Source organism: Manacus candei, unplaced genomic scaffold (genome assembly GCF_025592945.1).
Source record: "Manacus candei isolate 608988 ecotype Guabito, Panama unplaced genomic scaffold, ASM2559294v1 h1tg000050l, whole genome shotgun sequence".
In the NCBI taxonomy this organism is placed as follows: Eukaryota; Metazoa; Chordata; class Aves; order Passeriformes; family Pipridae; genus Manacus; species Manacus candei.
This window is the reverse complement of record NW_026138098.1, coordinates 31155964-31174524: the sequence shown is the minus strand read 5'-3', so window position 1 is coordinate 31174524 and position 18561 is coordinate 31155964. Positions and strand designations below refer to the sequence as shown.

At 39.3% G+C, this 18561-nt stretch overlaps 1 protein-coding gene and 1 long non-coding RNA gene across 5 annotated transcripts in view; both read right to left on the bottom strand.

The window, feature by feature from the left end:
* Positions 1-3657, bottom strand: part of LOC127477138 (uncharacterized) — a 30148-nt gene extending 26491 nt beyond the window's left edge. The window contains exon 1 of the long non-coding RNA XR_007906868.1: positions 3276-3657. This is a non-coding gene — a long non-coding RNA (uncharacterized LOC127477138). The remainder of the gene's footprint in view (positions 1-3275) is intronic.
* Positions 3658-6991: 3334 nt separating this feature from the next.
* Positions 6992-18561, bottom strand: part of CABCOCO1 (ciliary associated calcium binding coiled-coil 1) — a 228659-nt gene continuing 217089 nt past the window's right edge. For 3 of the 4 annotated variants that reach the window (XM_051800227.1, XM_051800228.1, XM_051800229.1), the window contains 3 exons: positions 11080-11148; positions 10544-10684; positions 6992-8115 (listed from right to left, as the gene is read on the bottom strand). In XM_051800227.1, the coding sequence (XP_051656187.1) occupies positions 8074-8115; positions 10544-10684; positions 11080-11148 (252 nt within the window). In that variant the 3' untranslated portion in view covers positions 6992-8073. Of the gene's footprint in view, positions 8116-10543; positions 10685-11077; positions 11149-18561 lie in introns of those variants that run through there. The other variant, XM_051800230.1, reaches the window with a different exon arrangement.

Below are 18561 nucleotides of genomic sequence, written 5' to 3'. Positions count from 1 at the left end.
TCTTAAAAAATGTGAACTGAAGTAAAATGCATGTGCAAGTAGCGTGTTTCTTGCATCAAGGGAAATAAGGCATCAAGCCAGAACCAGATCTTGTTTGCCACTATGTAAACGATGAGTAAGTCTGGTAGGGTCAGCAGAGCAGCAGCAGAGTCACATGAGTCACAGCACGCTGCTCTTTGGAAAGATTGCTCCATGGCTAAATATACCATTACAGTCGCCTCAAGAAAAGCTCTGTGTCAAGTTCTAATAAATGCTGGCAGTGATGCTGAGCTCTGAGCAACCATAAAGCCAAAAGGATGAATAGGAATTAACAAGTGGCCTTAAAAACATATTGAAGAGAATGGGAGTTTTGTCTGTGCAAGAACTGAAGAATGGTAGTGAAAATCACGACCTAACTTTTCTGCCACTCAAATTTAGCCACCTTTCAGATGGGTCTGGGGAACAAAAAAAGTAGAAAAGGAAACAAAATTTTCATCAGAATTGAAGCACTGGAAATACTGCCAATCTCAACAAAGTCTGTACAAGTTAGCACTCAACTACGTGTAAACACAGAGTTAGTTTCACTATAATTTTTACCAGGTTTGTCTCAGTAAATAATGACTTGCTCCTCCCAGGGATATGCATTAAGGAATCTACAGTTATCAGTGAACAGGGACAGCCACACCAACACAAACCAATCCAACATCCCATCTCTGTGATCAAGCAAAACAGTAATTCCAATAAATATCCCTTATATCTCCATCTGATACACACAGTGCTGAATCCGGAAGAGCGAGAGCTAAATAAACTATAAAAGAGATGCCCTTTGATCTTTTCTTTTTTCAGTGGGGTCATAATTTAGTGCTACCACAACAGTAGTTTCAAGTAACTAAAACTGCTTATCAAATGTAGGTTTGCATTCTCTATCAACAAAGTCCTGAATTAGAAGAGATTTCATAATTCCTTATGAATTGCTCTCCTACCTAGTCTTTCCACTGGAAGTCTGATTAAATGAGTATTATTTCTTCTTAAGTGGTTTTACAGGTCGTTTATCTTAGATTTATGAGTATCAACCTACTTTAGAAGGTATTAGATAGCTTTAACATTTGACACGTATTCTCTCAATCACTTACAGTGCTCTCCATTTGCACTAGACGATCGGTAATCTTCTCAATATTAGGTTTTATTGACAATGCACCATATAGAGTCCTTATTATATGGTAATGATTTAAGATAGGTGCAGGACTGGGAACTAATAAATCCAAAAGCTCATTTTTGATTGTTGACACAGAGCTGAGGAATAATGTGCATCCACCTAAATCATTCTGTTTCTCAATAACATCACACACATACGTGTTTAACCCATCTGGAACATAACGCAGGGATGTGCAAACAGATCCTAATTCTTGCCTTGAGCCTGATGGACTTGTGTTTAAAGCTCTGTATGTACTCAGAGAAAACCACCAGCGGATGTGAGAGTACCCTGCAGAGTGGAAGCACCTGCATCCACCTTTCAGCATGTGGTAGGAGGAGCAGGGGGCTCAGCCTGGGTCTCCTGGCTCCTGAGCACATACCCAGCTCCCCCAGCTCATCACACACTCCTCCTGCTACTTCAGCTCAAGCACACCTCTGTCATATCTGAGTCATGCCAAGGTAAACATGCCTGCTGAGATCAAGAAGCATTTTGTCTGAGTAGGGAGTTAGTAAAACCGAGATTAAGGGCTTAAAAACCATCCCTGTAATTTATATTTGGGAGACAATATTGAAAGCTGACATATATAACAAAGACATACCTTCATGTAGCCCTACACAGTAATAATTTCACAGAAATATTGGCATTCATAGTAACTGAATTCACATGAATAATTGATTTGACTACTTCAATAGAAGATCAGCCCCCATATCTATATTACTCAGAAAATTAGAGCAGAAAATAAAAAAGTTAAAGCGAGAGTCTTTGGTAGCGAATGAACATCTCTCCACTGAGTTCTACAGAATTAAAGTCTCATCTGCAAGCCTGTAATCCAAAGGTATGTCTTTGAAATGCAGTCCAGAGATCTGTATTAGTCCTGCTTTTATAGTATGTCACTGGAAATGGTTTCTGGGTGATCCGGCCATTTGTTAACTTGAAATGTGACATTTCAAAAAAAGGCTGGAATGATCTCGGAGCAAAACCAACACAAAAATCTGAATCCCTCTTTTATCTAAACAGCCGCCTGGTAAGGAAACTCTAGTGAAAAGCTGGTGTTAGTGGCAAAACTGCTCGGTGACAATTACACACAACTGTAATTGTGAACAGCAGGGAAGTACAGGAAAGAGGCGGCTTTCTCTCATCTTGCTCATTCAGAGAAACAATCCAAAATCCTACCTCAGGCTAGGGGCTTGGCACGCCCAGTCAGCTGTTTACAAATGAAGTCAGTAATAGAGGAACTGGTCCTACTAAACACTGAGCACCCCAAACTCCAATCAATATAAAACATGTCATTCAAAGCAATGCAGTGAGCATCACTGTTACTTTGTCTTTGGCAAGACCAGGCACAGATTTACTGGGAGAAACGAGGAGAAAAATATACCAAACCCAAACCATTATCCTCCCCAGTGCCATACACACACTTTTGCCCTCAACACAAGGGACTGCCTGCAACACCCCACCTACTACTGAACTCTCAGGCCATTTACTAACGTGCTGCCAAACAGCAGAAACATCACAAGTTCCATTTTCCTCATTAGTGGAGCCAACCGCATTCTGCACTGTGCCTATCTACATATTTTGAAACTTGTTTCATTCACTCAGTCCCTAAATCAGCAAAATTTAGCAATCTTCAGCATGTCTCTGCAATGAGTGAAATTTCTTTTACTACTGGGAAGAAGGGAGGAGGTCAAGAAGGCTTGGGAAAATTTGTTAGCATGATATGTAATATGAATTTGGCAGAAAAGAAATTGAGAACATTTCTTTGGAAAACAATCAAAGGGCAAAGTTTTCCTCTCGGAGTTGTGTGGTAATTCATGACTTAAATGCTCCAAAGAAATTTGCTCTGATGATTAGAATAGTAAACTATTCGCTGTCTGCCTGACAGACCAAAGATGGTCATTTTTCCTCCCTTTGTCAGTATCTTTCTGTTCAGGCAGGGCCATGTGTGTGTCCCTTGACACACAGATAAAGATTGAAGGATGCATCTCTGCTACAGAGGATTAATCCAAGTTAGATACGGCATGAAATGAAATGACAAACAGTAACTACGCAGGTAGCGAAAATTGTGGCTCAGTCTTGCATAGACTGACACGTGCTCTCTTACCTGGATCTCAGCTGCTCTTGCTGTATGTGAAAACTCAGTGTCTTCGTGGTTACCCACTCACTCCATCTCAACACACACAAGCGACCAGCAAAGCTGAGGATCTTGAAAGCCTCTGAGATGAGGAAACTTGAGCCTCCGGTATCCACTGCAGCTGGGGTTAATCAATGACACAAAATTACAGTGTGGAACTTCTTGCCATTGAATAGTGGGGTGGGCAGGGGCACAACTGAGGTCAAGAAAGGACTAGAAAAACTCACAGAGATCATGTCCTTTGATTTCAACTCACCACAGAGTTTGGGTGCATACTTTGGCTCCACAAGTTTCTAAAGCACCAATCCGTGGAAAGGTGCGCCTTCATCCAGTGGAACAGGATGCCCTGCTCCTATACTCTTCCCTAAGCTTCTCCCATAGTCAGTGCCAAAAGAAGGACCCTTGGATCCTGCTCTGTCCCAATATGACATTTCTTATGCTACAATCAATGCAATCATAAAACTAGACAGGAAAATTGTCTTGATCGGAGTTTTAAAGACATGATATTAAAATGTCAAGAAAATGTTGCGTGAGACCTCTTCTGAAAGGGCTAAAAATAGATAAAGTAAAACTCAAAATATTCATGTAGACCAACCTCAGTGAAGAGAGGCAAAATCCTGAGGCCATCTTTGCAGCTACTGAAGGAACAGACTCACCTAAAAGGTGCTTCAACCAACCTGCAGAGACTCCTGCCATGAATATCTACACCCACATCAGCATCCCAAACTGATACAGCTTCTTCCAGAAACAGAAGTACCATACTCATTTAGGTGAATAACTTTTTTGGACCATTCTTCCTCACAGCCTCCTGCTGTCAGGCCACAGGTCTCTCCTCTTGTTCCTCCTACCCCACCTGGCTGGGGTGCTTGTAGCAGCTCACCTTTTCCTTTTTCGTAGTTTGAATCAGCTGCAGAAACACTCAAAAATATATTCAAAATACACACAACTCCCAGCAGGCCCAGGCAACCCTGTGAGTGCAGAATTCTGCAAGAATGAACCTCCCATTAAATGCACCCTCTGTTGAGTCAGCGACAGCACAGGCTTTAAAGCAGCACCACTACGCTGTAAAGCAGTCCACTATGCAAAATGTCAAGTTGTTTCTACCCTGGAAATATATTACATTCCGTTCTTTCTGCAGCATTACTAATTCTATGTCCTGTTTAACGCTCTGCATCTGAATGGGACTCTCAATTACATGAGTCACTGCAACTATCCTTTGATTGGTTTTTTTTGGTACATGTGATCTGAATCCTCAACTGCTGGAGCCCAGAGCTTGCTCTGCACACTCAAAGGGCTACAACAAAATGGGCTGAAATGCTACATTCAGTTTTGAGTTGCTCGTGCTTGGTCACTGCTGTCACCTCCTTGTGAGGGGTGGTGGAGGAGCGGAGGTGCTCCAGAGGTTGTTCAGGTAAGTACAACAGGTACACCTGGAGGGATGCATTTGGGTGATGCTGAATTCAGCCAAATGAGGAGCCTGATTTAAACAGGCCAATGCTGACTTTGCCCATGTTTTGTGGTCAGGTTGGCAGTGGAGGTTATTGAAGAAAATGTCTTTTTCTCACTTGCGAAAAGCTGAATTTGAAGCCTACACACAGTGGCTTTTCTGGGAAAGCAAGTTTTCGAGGAATGCCAATAACAATTTTAGGAAGGAAACAATGTGGTAATTTTCAAATTCAAATCAAGTTTTGGCACAGAAGAAGGGAAACAAGGCTTGAGAAGAAAAGGTCATGACAAAACACTATGAAACAGGTAAAAAACTGTTTTCTCTTTTTGTGTCCTTTCCCAACATCTTCAAGCCAGCTGCTTACTAGAAAACCTGCTTTCCATCTAAGCTTCCATCACTCTGTCAGTATAATGCAGGAAAGCACTGCCTGAAAATAGAGCTTTTCTTTTACTAGAGGATAATTACTAGTTGTTCACTCTCTCATTATGAAATGCTAGTAAAGACCAGCATTTTGCCATGAAAATGCTAAAAAGCATCAATATTATACTTTATATAGGAAAAAATACACTGTTTCATCTGTCCTCTGACCCCTGGAAAACCACCAAAGAAGGTAGAACATGACACCTCTTCCCTTCATTTCTACAAGATCTGATTTAAATCGAGAGCTCTGCAGGGTTGGAACCCGTTAAGAACTATGTGCATTGTAAAGAACTTTGTTACACCAACAGTGTGGCAAAAAAAATAACCAGAGATTGTTACACCAAAGCCTCAACTGTAGATTCCAGGAATGACAGCATAATTATTTTTAGAGATGACTATAGCAGTAACTCAACATGACACGAGAGGCTGGAGAAACAGCAAGCCTGATTTAAACCAATGGAAAAGCCAGGAATGCAGAATGGAGACTGTTCTTAATGCACCATATTGCATCTGAACATTTTGTTCCTACCCATCTATCCAAAGCATGACGTTTTGCATTTCATATTAACATTCTGAAGACATTAAAGGATTCTTAAATTCCATGTTCATATGCTGTGTCAGAACACGCACTCTGACTGCTTAGAGAGGTACTACGTCTACCTTCTACTCATCCTCCCCCCTTCAGCCTCTTCACCATCCTCCTTCCCACTCCCAAAAATCCCAGGGGCTATTTTTTATTGGTAGCATTATTTAGTTCAGCAGAAAGATGGTTACAAACATAGTTTGTGGGATTTGGACTTCACTTTGGATTTCTGCACTACCTCAGCTGTTATGCATATGTAGTGACTGCTAACAAATCATCACAGTATTACTTGATGTTCATATACAATTTCTCATCTTCAAAGCACTTTAAAATTTCCCAGAGGTTCCACAAAATCTGGGAGAGAGAGAGAGAAAGAGCTATGGGCAAAAGCCTTTGTTTAGCATTGGTCTTAACATAAATCACAGCTAGTCCTTTCTGCTTAGCTCTACAGCAGGAGTGCTGCAGTCCTCAGATTTAGGTCTAAAGTGCTAAACAATGCTAAATTGCCAATAACACATTTTCACTAAAAAGTATTTAAAATACTCTTTGTCATATGGACAGCTCTCTTCAAAAGTTCTGTTCTCACCTTTGAGTTCAAAACCAGGGAAATGGTGACATTAGCATAGTGTGCTGGGAGATGGATTTATGTATCAAAGTAAAGGACATTTTGATTTCAGAAAGTTTTGATAACAAAAAAAGTTGTATTTCATAGCAACAAAACAACAAAAGAACACAACCAGGAATCAAATTTTTATTTTTTTTAAAGGTAAAACTAATAATGTTTCAGGAATTCCTTCAGTGTTCAAAGCAGAACAGTTAGCTGTTAATAGTTGAAAGGAAGCTCACAGTAATTTCCCGGCCAGCACTGGAAAGAGCAACCAAGAAAACTTGGAAGTGAATCATTACAGAGTTCACTTCTTCTTATGACCCACCAGGGGAACAATCTTTCTCAGTGCCCAGAGACCCAGTAAAAGACTCCGTCCACTTCAAACACTGAACCATTGCTTTACAGGAGCTCAGAGCCCACATGTGACTCGCACTCTGTAGAGCACACCCAGGCTGCTGGTGCCCAGGCACAGTACTGGATGTGGTCTTTAGCTGTGGGACCACTTCCCACTGACCAGCACATGGGAACGACCCTTCCAGCTGCACACTTGGACCCATGCCCGCTGGGAGCAGCCCCTGCAAGTCAGGTACCACTAAATTAGACCTTTTAGGAAAAATGGTACAAGCCACTTTATTTTTATTTTTATTGGACTGAGTCAGGCTTGCCAATTTTTTTCATTTACCACCATAAAAAATGGGGATGAAATGAAACAAAAACTAACTTTTTACTGAGTGGGAGACAAATATGAAAATGTAATGAATAGAACACTCTATTTCTCAAATATTCCACTAAACATGTAATCCAATCCAGCCTTTACGCTTCAAAGCATGACTTGTACTTCACATGCTTTCTAGGGCACAGAGTTCTGTGACACAATAAATACAGGCCACAGTTTTGAAATGTAGATGTTAAACTGGTTCTTCTTGAGGTCATTTATTTGGTTGAATTCCTTTTGAGTATGAAACATTCTCTAATGTCTGGAAAAAATATGGAAACATTCTCAGATGAAAGGTTACATGCATTCCAGAAAAAATTCTCCTGAAATCTAAAGGAACTCTTCTTGGGAATGCTGAAGTGCAAACTCTTCATTTATGCAATTTTAATATGGTGGAAAGAAAGAAGTGTAAGCTATTAAGTGTGTTTTAAAGCTTAGGAAGCAAATTAAAATGAAATAACACACATATTATTAACGAATAGCTACAGTGAAAAGTGTGTAATTACATGTTAATTAAATTCTCTCCTTATTATATCTGCAGTGCCTCAAAATGATGTTTCCTCTCTATGTATTCTCCTTGTAGCAACATTTCCTGAAAAAAACCATTGGTGTAAAGCAGAAACTGTTAAATATTTCACAACTGGAAGAACAAAAGAGAATGAAACTTCAACAGGTTTTTTTTTTAATGTTAGGATTTCTATTCAGAAATAAACTGAACTTCGACATGTTTTGATTCTGTATCCTTCTGTTTATAATCTTCAACTTAAGCCTAAACTAAACAACAATGCTGGCAGAACACAGTAAATTTGAGGAACTGAGATGAAGTACTTCTAGGTAAATGTTAACAGAACCACTTTCCTTTATACAGAAATAATTATGTTCAGGCAGGGAGCCAGCTCTGTGCGTGCCATCCCCTACTGCCCCATTCCTGTGAAATCCAGCATCGCCTTTCTTATCTGGCTATTTACGATTTTTTAATTTTTCTGTTCTCCGAGTCTAAGCTTCTTCCTGCATTTGCAGCTTTTCATTTACGTCCGCCTGTAAAGAAAATCAGAAGAAAGAAGTGGTTATGATGGAGCTATCTTGGGCTGCACATTGTCTTTGTAGTTTTGACACACTGTAGTGCAGCAAGGCAGACATTATCCTACACACCTTCCTGTTTTGCAGACATAACGGTGTTCCAGCCTGGACTTATGTGATAACACGTTATCACATTGCTGTGCACAATCCCGATGTATGGTATGGCTGCCATCAGCAGGAAGTGATCTGGGACAGCCATTCCTCACGTAACCTTGTCTTGGGAGAAAGGATGATTTGCCTGTATTCTCAGACAGCCTTTACCAACAGACACCAAACCAGAAAGATTGCTTTGGGATTTGGTTGTTGCCACTGTTTTCCTTTGCTGCAGATGTTTGTTCTCTAGTGTAATGTGTTTTATTGAAACATTGCTGGAATTAGAAAGCATTACTGAAAATGAACAATAAAAAAACATACTTCTGTGATGCTGCTTCTCTGACTTAATTACAAGCAAAATTATGAATGTGCATCTCATTCCGGAAATTCAGACTGCTGTAGACATGGAGCATTTAATTTGGAATGTAGCATTTGTGGGGAAGGTACAAGGGTTGGGACATATTTTAGCGAAATCTTCGGCAGTGATAATGTTTAGCAATCTCTGATTCTATGGCATTGGGAAATGTGGGATCACTGGATAAAGGGCCACAAATACTGGGGGTTTATAGGCAATTTACATATATTTCTCAATATAAGCATTCATTACTCCAAAAATACAAGAGAGACAGAAGGAGTGCAATGACTTTAAGAGTCACAAAGTTTTGCTCAGACAAGTGGAACAGGCTCAGAGGTCCTTTACAAACTCTGCATAAACTATTCCGAAACTTAAGAGTTGCATTCTTAATGGAATTCAGGCAATTTTGATAAAGCAAATGGATTTGTCCCAGAAACACGTAACATTTTAGGGACTTTGTGTCTTGTCAGTCCTAGAAATCCCTACCAGCGCTATTCTGCAATCTATCAACAGATGACGACAGTTAAAATGTTTTCAAAGTTCTCAGTAGCTCAGACTGGAACCCCCTTACGTTATGTGTGTAAACTGTGGAACACTGATCCTTAGGCTAATCCTCTTCTACTCTCCTTCACTATGGCTGCTGCTGAGACCACTGAGTGATATCAGAATAAAAGTTATTTTCTAGACTCAGTTAGAGCAACAGCTGCCTTGTTAATGCATATGTTAAGACACAATACAGATTGTGAAATCACAGTTCACACATAACAAAAAAATGGTATGAGTTTGATCATGTATCAAGTAAAAATCTCATTATAAGATGACTTCAGAGGTCAAGAAACTGAGAAAACAGGTGAAAAAGATACACTTGTGAAAGACTTAAAAACTGAAGGGAAATTATTCTCTGTGTATACACCCAGAGTTGCAAAATAAGAAAAAAATAAAGCCTTTTTCTCATCTGTGCAGTTTTTGTAAAGAAAAAACTCTTAGCACTGACACTGATGGCATCAAAGTCAAGTGAAAACCAGGAATTTTATTCTTTTTCTACAGGTAGGGACAGGAATAAGACAACAGAGGCCAGAGGTTCCCTCCTGTTTCTAAAGACATGTTGAAATGGAGTATGAAATCAAACAGGTAGATCTAATGATGGCATCATTATTCTTATCTATATTCTCCATTCATGTGTAGTCTATGTAAAAGAATTTATCAACATCACACTATTTTCAGATAATATTAGCTATTTCTTAAACTGCTGCTTGGTCAATAGTGTCTAATGTGCTGTATCTAAAGTTCAAAGTGCCACCTGGTTGTTGCAAATAAGACCAAATTCCCGCAGTTCCTTGGTGGAACTCTGTTCAAGCCAGTTTGTTTTCAGTAATTTCTTATTTAAGTTCAGTGTCAATAGCTTCCTTCTCTTTCATGAACCCCACAGAAAGAAATTATAGACCCCTCAGGGTCTGTAGCCCCCATACTGACACCTGATCTGTTCCATTGAGGCAGCTCTTTACAGTCACGTGCCAACCAAACAAAGCCTAGAACTGGCATAAACCTGTTTTTTCTTACACAGATTGAAGGATGTGTAACACAGATGCATCAAACAATTTATATTAAGCACACATTGCATGTACTCCATCACAGCAGCTGGTCCTGAACCCCTGAGAAGGAATTTTATCACTGACATCACCGAGGGCAGGATTTGGCCTGTGTTTCTTGACACATAGTAATGCTGAAGATATATGTTGTTATATTACTGAATATTTTTTATCTTATCTCATGTAAGCTGACTAAACTAGGAGTTATTTATAGAGGCTAATTCACATTTTTACAGCATATGGATGTGCTTTTTGCCAGCTTTAGCACGAATACAGTTTATATTCATTAAGGCTGAGCTAGCTAATTAACCATAGACAGAATTAGTGAATAGCTTTCTAGTAATAGTACCTCAAGGTTGCCAATAATTTCATTTGGGATTTCACGCTCTGCAGACTTCTGATCTTCAGCAGTGACACCAGCCACAGCATCTGCCTCGGAGGACTCTACCTCTGGACAGGGCTCTTCCAGGTAATCCTCCTGAGCAGACCCCTGGCAGCGACCACCCACAAGAAACGCGTGAGTTAGAACATCATCCTGCCCTCCACGAGACCAAACAGCACCAGCCAAAGACATGCAACAATACATGGAGCTGCTTTCGGGAAGTGCTGCTCTGACAGGGACCAGCAGTCCCTGCATTGCCCAGGCTGGCAGAGAGGTCCTGAGGCGATGAAGTTACAAGGGGGGAGAGCCCAGAGGTGATGACTCAAATAAATGTCCTCTGCTGACTGATTAATGCATTAAAAGTAATTTTATTCAATCTTAGAAGAGAATGCATGTTATATTCTGGAGAATAAATGTCATCAGTGACTGGGCTCCAATGGGAATTCATAGGAAAATAGCTCACAAAAACCCCAAAATAAATTAAAAGGAACAAAACCCTACACCTGAGATTCTGTCGCTGCAGCTGAGGAGGGAACTGCAGGTTGGTCAAGTTCAATCCCATCCTCCTGGTGCTAGAAAAAAAAAAAAAAGAAAAAGAGTAATTCAGGTTTAATCATTACTCAGAGGTTTCTTGCAGATTTTTTAAAATGGAAATAAAATGGCTGGCAAGCAACAAAAAACAATACCTTTTCTGTTACTATCCAGGTGCTCAGAACTGGAATGCATTCTGAAAATTACTATAGATCAGCTTTAATTTCTAGCTGCCTCTCAAGGGGCCCTCTTTATAATAGTTGGAAAGAACAGATGATTTTCATAATTTCATAACACTACAGCTTCTTACTCATGTGGATAATTACGCTCAGAAAACACGGTGCTTAGGTAACATGCTGTCTTCCCAGTGCCAATTTGTCACCTCTGAACAGGGATCTTTTTGCAGTTTGGAATTGCAGGGCTCTACCAAAGGAGTCAGCTGGAGTAAAGTTGTAGTGACACTGCATCAAGTAAGGCCCTAAGAAAAATATTTTAATATGTGACTATAATTTAAGAGCTGCTAATGGTCCAAGTTTTGCTGCTTCACATCAACTTGCTCCTTTGCTGAGAACATGGGAACCTCACTGGTATTGTGCTGGTGTGTGAGCTGCAGCTCCAGGAATGCTTGGAGGGAATGGCTTTTCCCCCTCAGAGCAGCTGGATGAAGAACCTAGTGCTCAGGTTCTCAGGAATGATGCAGAAGGCAGCCCCATGTCCTCTAAAGGGACAAGGTTTTGTCTCCTATTTAAAAAAAAAAAAAGGATGACAGAGAACATATGTGCCAAATAGGGCAAAAAAAAAAGGCATATCTGAACAAGCAAGGAACAGGGAATAACACTGAAATTGTATGTTTGGGGCCTCTGAAAGGGGAAGTGCCCATCGAGAATACGAGGCAGATGTTCCAGTTCTGAGTCAGCGATTACAAACAGGATTTTGCTTGGATGGTGTAAGTAAACGACATTAATTCACATCAGGGTAATTGCAGCTCCCATAAATTAATTTCCTCATGCTTTTGAAATCATGGCTAGGTTGATATTTGGTTTATTTAGTTACTTGCTACAGTTACACATGCTGAAAATATTAAAATATTCTATGGATCTACAGAAGTGATAGCAAAAATTGAAAACAAAAAGTGAGACCTAGCCACTTTATTACATTAAAAATCTCTTTTGTAGTCCTAAAAGCTTTTCAGAACTTCTGTTTGGACGTTGTCACTATCTTCAAGATTCCTTGTCATGTGTGAGCTCGCTAAAAAAGGCAGATAGTATCAGCCCATGTTTATAAGAACCCAAAAGGCTGACAGAAATATTTGCAGATAATAAGTGGGGAGGAAAACAGGTTTATAGAAGCATTTTCCTCTATGGCTTGTAATTCAAATTTTCAGCACTGTGTTAGTGCCTACGGACTCACAAAAGGAATAGCTAGAAAGTTTGGGGTTTGCAACAAAATTAAAAAGCTGAGCTAAACTGTATTTTTGCTAAAATAAAAAGATTCTTTGTTTTCAAATTCTATTTTTTTAAACTAGAGCTTTTTTGATTTAGCAGCTATATCCATTTTCCCTGATTTCTTACCTTATATTTTCTTATTAAAATATTAGCTGAACTAGACGAGAATTCACAATTACTTTCTGCTTCCTTAAAGCCGTATTTTTTGGTTAGTTAGTTACCTATTCACTCAAAATATTTTCTTTATTTAGACTAAATCATTATTACATTTATTCCCTCTGGTCCAAATTTAAAAAAAAAAAAAAAAGACCCGGTTTTTAGAATCAGTTCCAAGCTGATCAAACACATTTTTGTAGCATGGATAAGATTTTCAGAGGTTCTGTTTTTTTAGAATAATATTTTTACTTCACTGCATCTTTTTACAGAGAGCCATTCTTTAGTCATCTGTTCCATGTCTAATAATAACCCTTGGATCATTAAGAAATAACTAAATTACAGCAGAACTAGTCTCTTTAATGAGCCATAATAGTCCCAACATTCAGCCAAAAGTTTTTTTTAAAAGACTGTGCAACTTCAATGTAGAATATGAAGCATTTTGTTTAGTAATAACAAGTTTATGAGCAGCACTACAGTTTACAGCCAAAATATAGTGACCTAAAAATGCCATTCTGCATTGCTCCTTCCTATACATTGTGTCCTTAACAAGTCCAGGGGAAAATTAGAACGAATGAATTGTGGTGAGAGCCTGAAGCCAACAAACGTATTTAAATGAATCCTTCTGATGCAATACTTTCCTTTAAAAAACACAATTAAGTCTTTGTGTTTCCTTTGAACAAAACCTCATGTTTAATAGCACCAATGGCTCTGTAGTAAAATCTATTTAAAAACAGAGAAGGAGACACAGTAAGTTTTATACAGTTACAGTGGCTTTAAAAAAATGTTGCTGGTTTCTGAAGTCTGAGTAAATTTATGGTGAATTACTTCCACTGACCTACATTAAAAACTTCATCCTCCTTTTTTTAATTCCTGAAGATTTGTCATTATGTGAGCATTATTCACTGTGACAAAGATGTATTACTCAAAGTGTCCTCTTGAATCAATATAACTATCGAAATGTGAGAAACAGTTTGGCAAGATGATAATGCCTTAAAATTAATTGGCAATATTTTCCTGCACACTGTGGTCCGGTGGGTCCACAGGAATTCAGACATGAAGGAATTGTGAAGCAATCGCACAAATGTAGTTGGCATATCAGTGTCAGCTGCTCTGAAAGAGCTGGAGGGAGAATTAAGTGCAATATTCCTACTAATTCCTGGGTGTGGTGGGGTGCCAAAAGGCCACTTGAACCCAGACAAGTTGGAGCAGGCTGGAGGCTGAGCTGACACCCAGCAGAGGTTGGTTGGCAAGTGTCGTTCAGCGTCACCTTCACTTTCCCACCCCAGTTATATCAGGCCAGCTGAGAACTGCAGGCACTGCTCTCCATGGACAGCCCCATGTCACAATTCCACTCTGGAATTCTTTCTAGCACAAGTGTGCATAAAGAGACTGAAGTATAAAAAGTGTAGTGTTGTTCTGTACATAAAACCACATACTTGTTGTTCACGGCTAGCAAATTGCCTTTTTACAAATGTAGGCAGAGAAAAGACAATAAAATAGTACACAGGAAAATTTCTAAAACAGGATAATGGCAGAAAAGAAGATTGGTAAAGCATTCTAATAGATGAGTTCCACAGATGTGGTAGTTATTACAAAATTAGCTTTGCATAACTTACCAATATACCATTATATTTCCCCCCAGATGTTATCTGTTACTTAAATTAATTTTGCTTAAGTCACTATTATTGCAGATTTTATCCACGCTGTGTTTTATTATTTAAGTTTCTGTGGCATAAAACAAGCTCTGGCTGATAGCATTATTTTTAATAATATATATAAGAGGTTTTAGTATTATAGAAATGGCTGCTGGGTATATCTTAATAGTCATAGCACAAAATGTCTGCTCTCAAAATATTATGTAGATTAAAACCAGCTATTTACTTACACTCTAATTCAAGTCATTGGAAAGGTTTGCAGTTTTTATGTACAAGATATGAAAGGAAACAATCTACTTCAGGAATAAATATCAGAGTTTGGAAATTAGCAAAGCTAAGGTCAAGGTTAGTTTGGATTTACTAACATACTTGCTGAAAATGAGAATTTAGAGTTTATGTTTACTTATTTCATACACGAGAAAAGAGACTGAAGGGGTGGTGCATTTGCCTCTAATACATGGCTTTTGTATCACAGAAACATTTTGAAACCACCTTCTAAGCTTAATATTATCTGAAATTCTGTACTGCTTTCCACACAGTCTTAACATAAATTCTCTGCAGTTAATCTTACCAAACATAGGAAAATAATTATTTATAAGGACTGAAAAAAAAAAATCCCATGTTCAGCATGGGCCATTTCTAAAGCCTTGTAACATCTTTCAAAGCCTTTCCATGGATATGGATTTGATTTTATATGAATGACAGATGCATTTTAAAAAGGGAGTTCTTTGTGTATTATTCTCTATATTCATATCACCTCCGTAGTTTCCAGTTGTAGGCCACAGGATCCTGTGCTACCAGGGACCTCCACAGATTTCTCTCATATATATGTGAGATTTGCTATCAAACAAACTCAGTAACACAGGATTTACATTAGTTTGCTATTCATGCTGAGCTTGCCCAGCCACACACCTACAAATGTGCTGAATTTCAGTGGCTGGAACAAAGGCGCTTACAAGAGATGGTTTGTTTAGGTGCCTGTATTTCATGTGGTTGGATTTGAATGAATACCTAATGGACAGAGATGCACTGACTCAAACCAGGTAGCCTTTTTTCATCCTTCCTCTTTAACCTGCCAGCATATGCAAACACAACAAACCCACCCCACCTGCCTGCTGAGGCATCGCCCACCAGCGTTCCCACAGGAGGCTCCTGGGAGGCTGCTGGTACCTCCACAAATACACTGGCCATCCTATTTTGCAGCAACACTACACATAAGGATTTTAGGAAGCGCTCAAAAACTTAATCCAGATTATCTGATCACTGTGGTGTGACAAAGATGGCAGAGCTTCCTTCTAAACGCCCTCGCTGTACGCAATTGTATTAATATTAAAAGTAGAATTAAGATCAATGAGGGCCTAAAACTCTGCCTCTGAAGTATGTTCCCGAGTTGCTAATGATGCACATGGAAATTCTGTGTGCATGTTCCTGGGCAGGAGTTTTCAAAACGCTATTCCTAAATGAGACAGAAGTTCAGTGAGTCAAAAGTAGGCATTATGCTCTTTCTCCTGCATTTCAAAATCTAAGTTAATATGTTTTAAAGAGAGTTTTCCATGTTCCTGAGCTGAGATGTGAATTGACTTTGTTGACAATACATTAGTAATTAATCTAGTCCAAAATAGCTATCTGAAGCAATTTGGTGCCCACATTGACAAAACAGGATCTCCTCCTTCCCTCAGGAAGCTGTAAATCAGTCAGTGACATCTGGCCTCAAGGACATCAGAGTCATCTGAAATGCGGTAATTTATATTAATGAACATCAATATTAATTTTTAAATAAAAAGAATTTGCTACTGCCGTTATGTTTACATAAGAAATATTATTTATAGCTTGTGTTCCTCCTTTCTTACATTTTGCCCATAAATTATTGTAAGGAAACACACTGTCACAGTTATAAATATTTTTCCTTGGAGTTAAAGCCTTTACATATCCTCTTACTGTTTTCAGTAACTATATGAGGGCAACAACCAGGATTTTCTTTCTACTCCAGGAACTGCTGCCAATTTTAATGCTTGACTGAGTAGAAAAGGGTGCTTCTACAAAAACAACCAAAGCCTTCCTCTCTAGGGATATCTAAATGCAGAATGCCCTTAATACCTAGATTCTGTAAGAATATCCTAACATACCAGAAACAAAAAAAAATACTGATTTTACTAGGCTGCAGTTGTCTTCTACTGCTTTTACCAAGCTTCCAGTTATTACTGCCAATTTTCAGATTATTTAGAAAGACAAAATAAAAGGCATAAAAAAAAAATCCTCAGTTGGCTTTTATGCTGACGACACATCACTAAATGATTCACCTTGGAATGGTCACTCTGAATTCACATTGTATTTAGCATTGCCAAATCTCCTGGTGTTATGGGATTACAAGAGAATCTCAGCTTTCATTTAAAAATAAAGTTAGTGTCTAGCTCTTATGGTTGCAGAGCAAAGATTGAAAACATAAATCTTGAGAGCTTGAAAACTAGACTGCAAGGAAAAGGAACAAAACAACAATTATTTTTAAGTAACTCATGATTTTTTGAGGATCTGTCTCATCATTTTAAATGCTCAAGGTTAATGAAAGCCTTTTAAAAATAATACATACATATTTTGGGGAGGGGTGAAGCCTTTTTTTTAGTTCTTGAAAGCACAGCTCTTGCATGTCAGGGCTCTTCAAAGCACCAACCTCCACTTTCCGCATGAAGAGCACCCAGAAAACAAGGAAAGGGCAGGCAGTTCCTATTCTGTCTGTAGAGTCATAACCAACAGGGATCTAAAGCCATTTAAAAAACCAAAAACCACAAACACCTTTCCCACAACAACCACCTATCTAGGTCTACAAATATTTTTAAAAAATTAAAGCCCTTTTTATTATTCATGTGATCACATGAGAAAACCATAAAAGCGAGTTCTGTTGAACCCAATGAACAACAGGCATTCTAATATTTTGGTGGCATCCACCTTATCAGGTTGGAGATTTACATTTCCTTGTCATACATCTCTTTTTCAAATAATTTAATGAGGAAAGATCTGATATGAATGCTGAAAGTGTTATGAAAAAAAATGTGAAAGCACACTTGGCCAGGTGCATCTCGGTATCTCTTTCTGGGTCCAGGCTTCAAACATATTATAAACATTTGCTGCAATTTCATACTCTCAGAAAACCAATTTGCATGAGACCGTGTGCCTTTGGCAACAAAATGGCCTGTAAGAATTAAACTGCTTAGGGGGCTGGTATTCATCACACCTGCTTAGGGGGCTTTGTCAACCCCCTAAACTCCTCCTTGTAGGAAGTGTAAAGATGATTCCCTCTCCTGAGAGACAGTCAGAGCAAGTCAGATGAATTAAGAACCCAGCAATTGCTTAATGTACCTGCCCTGGACCACAGCAGGCACAGCCTGTTGCCTCCCCTTTCCCCTAGGGGAATCTAGGAAAGCTGGCTTCCTCACCCAGGCTCCCTGGTTTGCCTGGTGCTGGGAAATATGAAATATTTCTTTTTTTGAATTGAAATTATCACTGTAGGGACTCAGCAAAGATTACCAGCACCGACTATCCTGGACTGCTTTTTTCCAGGTGTTACATCCAAGATGCAGCAATATCTCACCTACTGTTCCACAGGGTCAGCCCTAAGACTACCAAAAAGGCAGATGTGCCTGTTTCCAGCACGTGTGAATCTCCAGTGTCACTCATGCTGTGCACACACCAGTTAAAAGCAGCACGTGCTCCTGAAGCTGTGTGTTACTCCACCAGGTTTCTCCAAGTTCAGCAAGAACAGACTTAAGGCTTTATCCAAACTGGATACACTGTACAGGAAAGAAAGGCACAAAGAAGATTCCAAAAACCTGGGAAAACTTGAAAAACTTCACCTTTTATAGCAAAAGGGGTTCAAGAAACGACTGGGAGCTCTTGCTGAGAAAGTCTGACAGCAGAAAACTAATACTTTGCTGTTGATACAGTAAAGCACAGTCACTGCCTGATGCTGGAAGAGGTTCCACCTCCTGCCTCTGTCTGCCACTGCTCTTGGACAGCCTTCCCTTCCTACCTACTTCCTCAGAAACCAGCGTTTTCTCCATGCAACACTGGTCATGGACAAGCCCCTCACACAACTGCCCCATGCTCTGTGCATTCTTTCAGTACCAAAAGCCAGAGGAACAAGCTCCCTCCAAACTCCTCTCAGACATCAGGTGCATTAGATGTGGATAGGCTGGTCTATATT